We start from the raw sequence: 12,998 nt of genomic DNA on the forward strand, positions 1-12,998 counted from the left end.
CTCATTCTTTCCACGTGTCCAAACCATCTGAGATAATATGTTGAGAATAAGACGATTCACTGGCGCAGAATACGTTATAATCTCATTTTTATGGGTTCGATTTGACATTCATAATAGCCCATTCATACTCGCTTATAAATTGGCTCGACTTTGAGATAGTTTATATGCAATGGACGCTAAAAGTTGCCTCTCCCATTAACGATATATATATAGTTGATTATGCACACCAATTTTTTAGGGTTTCGCACCAAAAAGAGGTAAAATGTAAGATAGTTTATTATATATTTATCACAGTTCATCAATGTCCGACTTACTAACAAGTGGTATTACTAAGGGAACTAAGTTTGGTCAAAGTACAAACTTTGGAAAACCGCCTGTTTCCCTTTCCCAACTTTCTAACAAGCAAAAAGTTTGTGTAACAAGATATTTCATTGTATACAAAGTTTTTTCTGTGATTTCAGCCGATAAGTTAATTAAGTTTCAAAAGGATTATTTAAACTTTCTTTGAGACAAATATTCTCACTTTTCACGAAATAAAGGCGTATTCGGAGTGAAAAATTATATATTCTGTTACCATCGAGCAGATCTGATAATGGACAGAGGAGGTGGGCATAGGAATTCTGTGATATCGCAAACTAATTTTGTTTGGGTTTGTTAGAATTGTCTAGGTACTCTAATAAGTAAGGGGCTCTTAAGGGCAGGGATCGGAACCGGTTTTTTGCAAAAACATCGAAATAACCATATATTTCGGTTTATTTTTTACTCTAAATGTAGGACTCAGTTGTGTTTTCAGATAACGACTTCGTATTATTAGATTGCCTAATTAGAAATGAAGTAATTAACAAAGAACGAAAAAATACCGTTTTCGTTCCCATACAAAAAATACCGGTTTCCGATCCCTGCTTAAGGGTAACTTGCCTGTTGAAATAAAAGTACAGTCAGCGATAAAAGCTTGTATAAAAAACTATTTTTTTGACACAAAACTTATTCCCTTTTGTAACTCTAAAACCGGGTTAGAATGCGTTCTCACTGTTACGCTATTGTGGCCGATGTTTGGACAAGCGATGCACAACACGGGCATGTTTCACAAACAACGCTTACTGGGAAACATCTGCGTAGCCTCAGCTCTTTGGAATTACATATCTAGATTTTTCCGTTGTAGTTCTGTAGATTTCGATAAAACTAGTGCCTACATTTTTTATACCACGCCGGTGGCAAACAAGCATACGGCCCGCGTGATGGTAAGCAGTCGCCGTAGCCTATGGACGCCTGTAACTCCAGAGCTGTTACATATGCGTTGCCGACCCTTTAAAAATCTGTACACTCCTGAATAACCTCATACTGTAGTGTCGACCCTCGGGAAAACCACGGCAGGGAGCTCATTCCACAGCCGGAGCGTCCGTAGGAGGAAATTCCTCTTAGATTTCATTAGGTTCTAGGTAGGGTGTGAGGATGAACACCCTGCCGACGGCGGGCGGTGCGGAGATAGAAAGTAGCCATGGGCATCATTTCAAACAATTATTCAGAGCAATATGCCGATTCACGGCATTAGGTAGCCGAGCTGACGCCAGGCTCCCTAATTGAGCCGTGGCATTAAAATGCCGGGACAGCGCTAGAAAGATGATGAGTGTTCCGAAGATTTTTTTTTTTATTTTTCCTTAATTTTACATCGATTTTGTCTATTTAGTAAAAAAAAATATTTTACTAAAGAGGCAAGGCCAGTAGGTACTCATTAGAGCAAATCTTGAAGATTTTCTCAACACAGATTAATAAAATACACGTAATAATATTATCAGTATCTGCGTCGGACTGTTTTGCTTTTTAGATATTTCTGTTTTTTAAGCGCTAGAGCACTTCAAACATCGCAAAAAGGGCCTTATTGACTAGGCCGCAAAAAAAAACATGGTATTCAAAACTGATACCAATTAGCCCAAAAAGCAAAACAGTCCGTCACAAATAATTTCATTAGCGTTTAGTTTCCAAATAGTCGAGAAAGAAAACTTGATTTTTACGCAGGATTTTTCGCAATACATATACTGCAGTTGTCACTAATTTTAGAAGCCGTTAGCGCGACGGAGTTAACCTAAAATTCTTAATCTGAGAGCTCAACGAGGTTGCGAAGTGTTAGGGTCGGCAACGCGCATGTAACTCCTCTGGAGTTGCAGGCGTACATAGGCTACGGAGACTGCTTACCATCAGGCGGGCCGTGTGCTTGTTTACCACCGACGTAATATAAAAAAGGGCTCAGCTGGCCTTTCTTCACGTGATCACGGGACTTCTTTCAAACCGCTAAAATAATTATTTTCTTAATAGCTATTCAAATTCAAATGAGGACAATACCTTCAACCCAGCCACAATAACTGCAAGGCCAATTCGATGGAGTCATTACGGTAATCGTCTTTAACTGTACCTGCCACGGCACACCTATGTAATTATTGAACAGAGCTAATAATGTCACATCTGATTACATAATATGGATGGCAATTCTAACGATCTGTAGATATGTCTTTTTTTTTCATTTTAACAAGCTGCTTTAAATATTTATAAATACTTAAATACATAGAAAACACCCATGACTTAGGAACAAATATCCATGCTCATCGCGAATAAATGCCCTTACCAGGATTTGAACCCGGGACCATCAGCTTCGTAGGCAGGGTCACTACCCACTAGCTAGGCCAAACCGGTCGTCAAAATATATATATATATATTTTTTGTGAAAATTGAAATATGCATAGAGAAAGCGCTTAAAATGAATAAATATTAAATTCTCTCTAGTACAGGATAGGAGGATACTTCCTCCAAAGGGCGTAGAAAACTTTAACAATTCTTAAACCCGATGATTTTTTACTACAGCACAAAATTTCTAAAGACAATACGCTTTTGCGGTAAGTTGAAATAGGTTGCAAACTTCTGTACCCCTAGTGTAAATAAATTCGATTTCGAAACGTGACGTACGCGTTTGCGTTTCGTCTCATTTTGTATTGGATTTAGAAAGAGCGCGCCAAGCGGGACGTTTTGGAAACTCAAAATCCTATACAAAATGAGACTTAACGCAAACGCGTTCGTCACGTTATGATGTCGATAAAATTTACACTAGAGGTACTGATAGTAATGGACACAATAAACTAACTACATATAAAAAATACGAAAACATTGAAATACGTAGATTTTGGGTATACGAGTAGCTTCCTAGCTCTATATACCTCAATACATTAGTTATACTTAATGTAGGTAGGAGTTTAATTTCTACTGTACAGTCAGTATAAAATCAATAGCAGTATATAATAGTATTTATACAATCGTGATATAAAAGAGAACTTTTCAGTTCAACTGAGTTGCCTAAGTAAGGAACGAGATGAAAAAGCTTGATTATAATACTAATTAATTTAAAAAAAATACTATTAAACGTAAATCATTAATGAAAAAAGGTAAGTATCTCAGAAGACAAAAATGTAGACAAAAACACGCGACTCCCGCCCCGCACCCCGCGCCCTGCGCCCCTGTAATCTCTTTGGTATTGTTTTTTTATAGTTAACTACAGCGTATTGATATTAATCTTAAAGTTTAGCTGGGAGCCCACACATGAAAAGTACGCAATTATAGTTTGTTATACGAAATCGTAATTCAACCATTACAGTCGACAAGTGGAAAGAATAATTTTAACAAGGCAGATAGCGTTTAGTTTCTTTACGAACGATTGCTGATTGCTAGGCCCCCTGTTTTTGTAAAACTATTAGAATTGCCGACACGTACTTTTGACATCGTACATACGTACGTACTGTAATAGCTTTTATATTTTTCATTAACACATTAAGAAAAATCCTTGTTGTTTCTTAACTAAAATGTCCTTTTGGCGTGGCCGCGTTAACTTGAGATGCACGGACCATTGTTTACATATTGGTTCTGGCAATTTACCTGGTCACTGTTTTGTTTCTAAGTAACTATATTAATAAATCCTTATACTCGTATAGTAATAACATACAAGACGCTGCCAAAGAAACAAAGAAACCTCTGCAAAACTATCTTAATTATTTATTTCATTAGTAAATAGCTAGCAGCACAGATTGTGACTTATAACTCTTATAAGATTCGTATTATATATTATTTTAGAAATATTTATGGGTTACTCTTTCACACAAAAATAGCTGAATTGATTTTGCAAAAATTTAGCACACAGAGTTCGGACTGAGGCACGGACAAATCAGTTATCAATTAGTATGCTCAAATTAAAGCACCAGAAACTTACGACTTGTAGAAAAATGAATATGTCGTTACCCTAGTTCACAATCGTTCTAATTACTAAGATAAATTTGTTGTAATTAGTACCATAGGCACAAACATAGCGTTGATATAACAACCAAATTTTTCGCGTAATTAGACTGTGAACTAGGGTATCGATGTAAAAAAAATGGTGATACACTTGTATTCCTGTCTGTACTCCTCATATGCATGTCTATCAAGTACTTCTCGATATCACCGAGAAGTTCCTTTGGCTACATCTGCATCATCAGATCTATGTTAGCACATTGCATTGTCATCGGAATTAAGGAAGTACGAGTACTCCAGATTTACACTGAATCAGATATCAGGAATTGGTTCAAATTTAAGTTACAAGATTTAAATCAAACAACACAGACATATACGCAGTGAAACTACTAAATAAAAGTGTGAAAAAACCGCTTATTCTACAATTTACTATTAAAGGTTCAGATATATATCGACGATTTTCGATTAGATACAGCATAAGCAATATCCGTCCCTAACACTGGTATGCAATAATATGCATCATGCAATCTCTATATTGGCTCACTGACAAGGAACTTGCACTTGGTATGCAATTTGCTGTCCTTTAGCCAAGGGAAATAATGCAGGTCTTGTTCTAGTCTAGAGGGTAGCGGCGGGGCGTCAAACATACCAGTTGAGCAAGTTGGCTAATTTGGTTTGCTTTGACATTTAGAGACACCCCACACTAACGTCTTTAGAGCGTCGGCGTCTAGTCAATGCTATGAAAAATGGCGTCGCTGCGCAGTTGCGCCAACGTTGCGTCGAGTAGCAGCCATGCCAGTGTGTTGTCTCTTAGGGGACTACTGATTGTTTATTTGACTCTCTATTTCACGAATTTGAAAGAGCTATAGAGATAAATAGAGGATGAACGAAGTGTTTCGCCGTTTCTTGGTCTGAACTCTGAACCCCTAGCACAGTGGTGGGAAGTACGGCCTGCGGGCCAGCTCCGACCCACGAAAAGATTTTATCCGGCCCACCGCCGGTCCTATGAAATAATTAGTATATGACATTGGCCCACGGTAGTCGAAAATCAAAAAATACATTTTTCCTGCAATTCCGGCCCTCCTTTTAAACTTAAACTTTTTGGCCCCCATGAAGAAAATTTGCCCATTACTGCCCTAGCATAACTTGCGTTGTCGCACCTGACTCTACATTCGAGCGGCGAGCTAGCGGGACTTCAAGTATAGACAAATGCAACTTCAACACAGTATGTTATGAATAAAATAGATACTCGCTCTAATTTATTTGTATTATAATTTATAGCAATAAAAACTAGTACAAGACATATATATATATGTCACCACGTTCGTGTGACATTTAAAAAATTGTCACATCTCACCACTCGAAAGTGACTAATGCGACAACTATATCACTGATTCGCTACAGACTTTACTAGAGAATAGAATACAGATAACTGAGATAAACTACACGGTCATTCGGCTCATTTCGGTAATATTTAATGTGCCTTTATTGACGGCTTCCTCGAACCAATTCTGTGGGGCCAGTTCCGTCGGTAGCGATGCATGGAGGAATTGTGTATGAAAAATGGGTGGAAATTTTTAGGTAGCTTATTAACCCACTTAACCTCTTGTCTGATAAGCATCCTGAATATTTAGGCCCGCAACACACGGAGCGTAAGCGTAAGAGACGCGTAAGCGTATCGTAATACGCGCGTAGAACGAGAGCGCTACGAGCATGAAGAACATCAAACAAAATCGCGCACGAAGCGTCGCCATAGCGTAGCGTATGAGATTTCTGTCGTCATTACGATAGGCGTAGCATAGTACTGGCGTAAAAATCAAAACTTCTGACATAATCAAACAAAAAAAATCTTCTTCATCTGACGAGAAAGTAAGATCGTCGATAGATCTGACGCCATAATTTCAACTAATGAGATTTCATTTATAAAACGATTACGCTTACGCGACGCTTGGTGCCCAAAACTCTACGCGTCTCGTACTCGTAACGTTTTTACGATATGCTTACGCTTACGCTCCGTGTGCTGAGGGCCTTAGTCATCTTTTTGCTTTTTTTTTTGAGAACGATTTTTTCTGCTCTACTCAGCACGCCGAGGTTTAAACCCCCGATTTTTGACCACCACAGACATTAATTGTCGTCACGCCTCTGCGAATAACTTAAATTATTCGCAGCCAGTTTAGACGGGACAATTTTTCGCCAATCTGGTTAAATTGTCTGATCAAATCAGGTGGTGTGGACGCAAAAATATATTGACGCCAAGTCCGGGTCGCGTCGGGTTTGAGTTTTTAAAAGGTATTTTAGTAAATGCCAAGATATTTTTTATGTAAAAAATATAGTTTATCATTATGAAGATAATTCTATAATACGTCTTCCATTGACAGAGATAAATGTGATTAAATATCAATCACAGTGTTATCACCACAGATAACGATAATACTTACAAAGAAAATTACTACTTGTCCAAGATAATCTTATTGGTGCACAATAAATAGTATTATGCATCCTTGGCCTGTATTTTAAGATTATGCATATGAATTAGTTATTATGTCATTTAATAATGACAATACAGATGTCAGAGATCATTATTAACATAACATTAGCTTGTGCCTGTGTTTATAATGGGGCTATTTATTAAAACATTATTGCATATATCAAGAATATGTTTACAATAAAATGCACTTAAAGAAAACATAAGGCGGGTCCACACAGAGCGATCATACGCGCGAGGCAATTTCCTCGCGCACAAACCGTGTAGACGTGGCTCGGTCAAGACGGCGCGCTAAGGCGAGGAAACCTATTTATTATCTGCTATATGTGAGATCCTATAATTGTCTCTGTATTTATTTGTCATTATTAGTATAGTTTAAGCTTTTGGTTCGCCTTGTAAAAAATAAATATTTTATGGCAGCTATGTAATAATACCTGTCAGAGCTACAACAGCAATTTAATTTATTCAAAAAGATAACTTGATCATAGTTTCTGCTGTATATATATAATTGTTGTTGTTTACCTCTATCTTCATGTATTATTTGTTTCCATATACATTTATTCTGAGGTTGTGCAAAAGAGAATTTGTATTGTATTGTATTATTTTACAATTTCTAAAAGACAAAAAGAAACTAACCATACTTATTTAATTTATCTTATATACAAATTGGATTATTTTTAAAGTTTTGTTTTGGCAACTGAAATTTTGCATGGACCATATAAATAAATAAATAACAATAATAATAATTCAGCCTATATACGTCCCACTGCTGGGCACAGGCCTCCTCTCATGCACGAGAGGGCTCGGGCTATAGTCCCCACGCTAGCCCAATGCAGAATAATTTTATAATTAAGTTTAATAGAACTTCAGACCATTATTTTATGAACCATGGAAATAATGTTTTTATATAGTGAAATTCAGATTTAATTGTAATTCCTTTGGCACTTAGGTCTTAGCTAAATGGTCTAATACAAATTTTTAAAATCAGTCTCCAAATTAACCAATGTTAACAGATTTTTTGATCATACAAACTCTACATAGATTATATTATTTAAGGAAAAAAAATAGCAGGAACTGTTCAATTAACAAAATGAAACTAAAGATCATCATAAAACTAACAGATTAATATTATAAATCTAAGAATAAGAACTATAACTATACATTATTTTCAAAGGCATTTTTCTAGAACATGAACAGAGCAATAACATTTATTCTCTAGAAGTCTAGAACATTTTTTATTAGTCTATTAATGTGCCCACTGCTTGGCAGCAGTCTCCCCCTATTCCTGTTCCTAGCTATTTCCTGCCAATCTATGTATAAATGTATATATAAACAGTTCCATTATATCAATACTGTTACCAAACAATGCACAGCCTATATCATTGAAAGTATATTATTATCCTCATATGATTTAGAAGTACAGTCAGCATCAAAAGTAGCGGATCAAACAATGCTTCAGAAGTATCTACCGTTCTGTAAAAGCTTAACAAAAGTGATGTTTTTAATATACAACAACTAATACTGTAAAAGATATACTTATGAACGCGAATTTTAGAAATTTATCTATATTTGGGAAAGTTATCTGGAATATCAGATACTTTTGGCGCATTGTTTCATCCGCTACTTTTGATGCTGACTGTACTAGTGGAAGGATTTTCGAAATTTGATCCCTAAAGAAGTCAAAAAAGATTTAAATCTTTTCAGTTTTTAATCCCTTAATGTGTAAGTTATTTTTTTATACTACGTCAGTGGCAAACAATCATACGGCCCACCTCATAGCAAGCGGTCACCATAGCCTATGGACGCCTGCAACTCCAGAGGTGCTACATGCGCGTTGCCGACCCTAACACACCCTGGCAACCTTCCCAACACACATATAACACAACACTATGAGTAGTCTGTTATTTGGCTGTGTATAATTCTAATTACATAGAGATAGAGAACACACTGTACTAGCCTGCTTTATAGAAGCCGTACCTCCAGCTTAAACAGCAGCTCAGAACAAGACTCAGGAGTACTTTGTAAATAATATCTTATCACCAGATTTTCTCACAGATAATTTTCTTAAGATGATATTCTTATATCGCATTTTCATACAAACATAGTCCTAATTTTCCTCTCTGGTTTTTAACATGATTGAAAATATTTTCTCACAATTTGATGTATATCAACCACAGCTATGATATAATTTTTAATTAAAAAATACATTTATGATTATTTATAATGTAATGTTTACCGAGGTACTGGCTGTTGTACATATTTATAAATGTTGCTATGTATCTTTCACTGTAAACAATCTATTATCTAGAAATAAATTGTTTGGCACACCCTTCTGGGGTCCATGAGGCAGTTTCTGACTTTGTAACAACTTTTATTTTTATCATGGTGCAATGATACATTACCAATATAATTAATATATTAAAAGGAACACTCACCTGGTGGGCTATCGGTGAGTATAGTAATTCCAGTGGGGTCAACATGCGGCGGAAACGCCTCGTACATGTCGGCCTCCTCTTCCAGCACAGCCGACAACATGGCGGGCATCACTACACAACACAACACTACACAGTCCTGGCTGCCCGGGGCTCACGCGCATGAGCCCGCCCGAGCCATAGCAGGCCTAGGTCAAATCCTGCTGCACCATCTTCAAATCTGAAACACAAATTTTTTTTTCAATATCATAAGCCAATCTTACACAATGTTGTTATTAACATGTTCACTGTGGGGTCAAAAGACCCAAAGTTAAGTTTATTTAGAGTTACACTATTTGCCACAGGAAAGATGTTAAGGGAATTGTATAAGAGGTGATACCACATATTGCTCACTCTTTGTAGACTATGGTTACAGGCGAGAGAATTAAGTAGCTATTCAAAAATGGCATACACTCAGATATTTCAACTGGAACCACTGTGATCCAGGTGGGCTAGGGGTTATAGCATTTGCCTGTAAGGCAAAAGGCTACCCAGCTTTCAAAAAGTGGCACACACAGAAATTTCAACGGGTACCACTGTGATTCAGTTGGATTAGTGGTTATACTGTTGCCTGAAATGTAAAAAACACTGGAACTCTCCCACCCCTAGGCACTTTTTGTTTTGTAAGACATCTCAGTTTACAAGGAAAGCAAAAAACATCTAAGTCTGATGTTAGCATTATGTTAGAGGGGAACAGATGTCAAAAATATGAATGAGAATCACTTTTAAAATGCTGTAAAAATGTGCAATAAGCAATAATTAATCATTTATGTTAATCCATCAGGGTATGAAAAATCTCCTCTGGAACTGTAATAAGATAATTCTCTATAGGATAATTCAAATATTCATAATGTTCATCAAGCACTAGATAAAAATACTGGGGAAATTACTGATGAATGTTTGATGAGCTAAGTGGTTTATTGGCAAGCTTGGCATGATGAAACCATACTAGATTTATTCCGTAATCTTATGAGCAAATTTCTAAATAAGCAACCAACGAAATAATTGTCTTACACAGTAGACCGCTACAGCAAGGCGCACTCACAGACTGAGTTATCAACACTAATCAAATGATTACACCAGATAAGTGACTGGCTGAATCAGTTACCTAATTGATTATAATTAAACCTTGTTTGGATCAGCTGATCTCAGCGGCTGCCAGCACTTGACATGTTATAGCTATTTTAAGAACCCAGCTTCAATGTCAGCTCGACTTTTACTTTAGAAAGGACTCACCGCAATCCTGGCAGTAAATGGTACGGAGGAGAAGTGGCGACTCCGTAGTTACTGCTTTAGGGTACCCCAACGACTAAGACCCGAGCCCGAGCGCTCCCGGCCCGACGCAATCTCGAATAGGATAATAGCCCCCGACGGTCGACGCTTTGTCACTTAAACGAACCACACTAAACAGTATGAACATCACTCGACATCAATAACTGACCATACGCACTCATACATTATAAAAAAGATCAATTTCACTGATAATATCAACTAACTTTGACTTTGTTAATCAAATTATCTTTATGCCGTTTGTGTTAGTGATTATGTGTCTTGCGATTGATATGTGCGGATTGTTCGAATTCGATTTTTGCGAAAAAACTTCGGTTAGCCCGGTCGACGATGTAAAATAACACGTCCGCGATTTGTGGGAACGCGAGTACTCGCAGTGGCTCTCGCGCGGTCGTCGCTCGGAATGCCATAGACTTGTGACTCAGACGTGTCAGCTGTTTCTGCCTACAGACTGTGAAGTGTGAACTATGGGGATTGGGGTTGCAAAAAAGCGGCAGTCATTTGTCATCAAATTTGTTACTTTCCAAATTACATTACATTATTCCGACTTGTCTAGTCCGTAATTTTAATTAAATTTTATAAAGAGTAATTTTATTCAGTTAAGTAATTAACCTTCCGGTTTCACAGAAGTTCGTCTCTTTCACATCGAGAGTGCCATCTTTAGCCGAACCAAGTCAACCTTAATCGTGTTGCAGTGTTTGTTTACCACGCGGTCCCTTATAAAATACCAGCACTTTTTTTTACACAATACTGAGTTTAGATATCATAAGAATGAAATAATATACTTCTGACTACAAATGCGCTTTTGTGAGAGGTCGGCAAATTATGAAGGTATGTCATTGTATGTATTTGGATTTGGAAGTAGTCAGTTAGGTACTTTACTTTCATCTTTTACCAACAATTTTTTAAAAAACATATTTTTTTATTTGTTATACGAAAATATGATTCCTACTGACACAATAATGTTTTCGTATTTTGCCATGTTATAACTTTATTCAGGTTCCAGTTTTAATTTTGAACACAAATATTGGATTTAGGAAAATGACATTCTCAAAAACTTAACACCGCAGTAAAAATGTTAAAATAAGTACCTTATTTTTAATACGTCAGATTAAGGTCAAACTGCTTATCACTATTTGTGACCGCGGCCGGCATTACGTCCCACTTTGTCGCTTGCCATAAAGACGCTTTGTGAGGTTATTCGTATAAAATATACAAGGAAATCTCGTCCTTGTGTTGGCAAGCAACCAAGTGGGACGCTGCCGGCCGCGGTCACATTTTTAGTATCAACGTCAACGCAACTACATTCGGCCTATCTGTTTTTGTTTGTATAATACCTACGCTTAATCTTCGGTTTGTATACTCATTTTCAGCAGGTAAAAGTGAAGTTTAGTTGAAATCGTATAGAAATTTATTTCGTGAATGTGACTTACAATGTATTTTAATTTATGAATTCATATTTGCAACTGTAGTACCTAATCTAGTAAAATATGCATATTTTTTTACTCTAAAGTTTAAATATCCAACGAAACTAATGCCAAAATTGTTTACAATATGAAATTTTCTTTTATTTTCTGGAATCTGGCAACATACAGCTGTAGTTTCATGACAACGGGATGGGTATAATTAGAATACGGGATGAGTGACAAGGATACACAGAATTCAGAATACCAAAAAAATCGTCTTTCAAATTATAATGTTCATTTTATAAAATAAATATTTACTAAAGACACTTATCAGCTGAGTTTGATTACTTAACAAAAGCTTTATTTATTTGACATTGTATTGATTGTTTGTATTGGAGTTGTACTGTATGCATAGCAACATTACTAAACCATAGACAAATAAGTTATGAAAATCCTACTATTTTGTAGAAAATGAAAAGAACGCTAAAACGAAAACATTCAATACAGATCCTCTTTATTGCACAACCTCATAATACATTGTGGAAACATAGAGTCTGGCTAGCCAAATATTGTTGACAAATTTTTCCTTGGTGTATCACCAATTGTTTATGATTAAAAAAAATCCTAAAGGCTATTGTCAATTTATGTCATTCATTCAAATTGTTCGCGGTCTATAAGGGGTTTATTTTAAATAATATTAATAATGAATATACCGAGTGGAGTCCGCAAACTATTATTTAAGCTCGTAAATAATTACGACAATGTGCGAAGTTGATGTGAAGCGTTGTATAACGAATAACTGCTATGTTTACAAGTCGTAAACAATTTAGTAGGTTGGTGCTCTATTACTATTTTAATACTTTAAGTACTAGTTCTAACATTTGCCTATAACTTTAATTAATTACGTGAATTTATTAATACCTGGGTCTCATGAAGTGTGTAAAGAAACGGATAAACTAGAAGTTCTGGAAAATATCAATAAAATGCAAACATTGGAACATAACGAGTTACTGAAAACCAATATTTAGAAGAAATTTGTGGAGTGAAGTTACTGGTCCGTAGTAATTTGATTTAACA

General features: G+C 36.3%; 1 protein-coding gene across 10 annotated transcripts in view; it reads right to left on the reverse strand.

Annotated features, from left to right (window-relative positions):
- LOC133518455 (GTPase-activating protein skywalker) overlaps nucleotides 1–10,939 on the reverse strand; it is a 145,834-nt gene extending 134,895 nt beyond the window's left edge. For 6 of the 10 annotated variants that reach the window (XM_061852152.1, XM_061852146.1, XM_061852150.1 and 3 more), the window contains exons 1-2: nucleotides 10,462–10,939; nucleotides 9,190–9,406 (exon numbers count right to left, since the gene is read on the reverse strand). In XM_061852152.1, coding sequence (XP_061708136.1) covers nucleotides 9,190–9,298 — 109 coding nt within the window. In that variant the 5' untranslated portion in view covers nucleotides 9,299–9,406; nucleotides 10,462–10,939. Of the gene's footprint in view, nucleotides 1–9,189; nucleotides 9,407–10,239; nucleotides 10,375–10,461 lie in introns of those variants that run through there. The other 4 variants (XM_061852155.1, XM_061852154.1, XM_061852153.1 and 1 more) reach the window with 2 other exon arrangements.
- Nucleotides 10,940–12,998: the final 2,059 nt, after the last annotated feature.

Source organism: Cydia pomonella, chromosome 5, assembly GCF_033807575.1.
Source record: "Cydia pomonella isolate Wapato2018A chromosome 5, ilCydPomo1, whole genome shotgun sequence".
In the NCBI taxonomy this organism is placed as follows: Eukaryota; Metazoa; Arthropoda; class Insecta; order Lepidoptera; family Tortricidae; genus Cydia; species Cydia pomonella.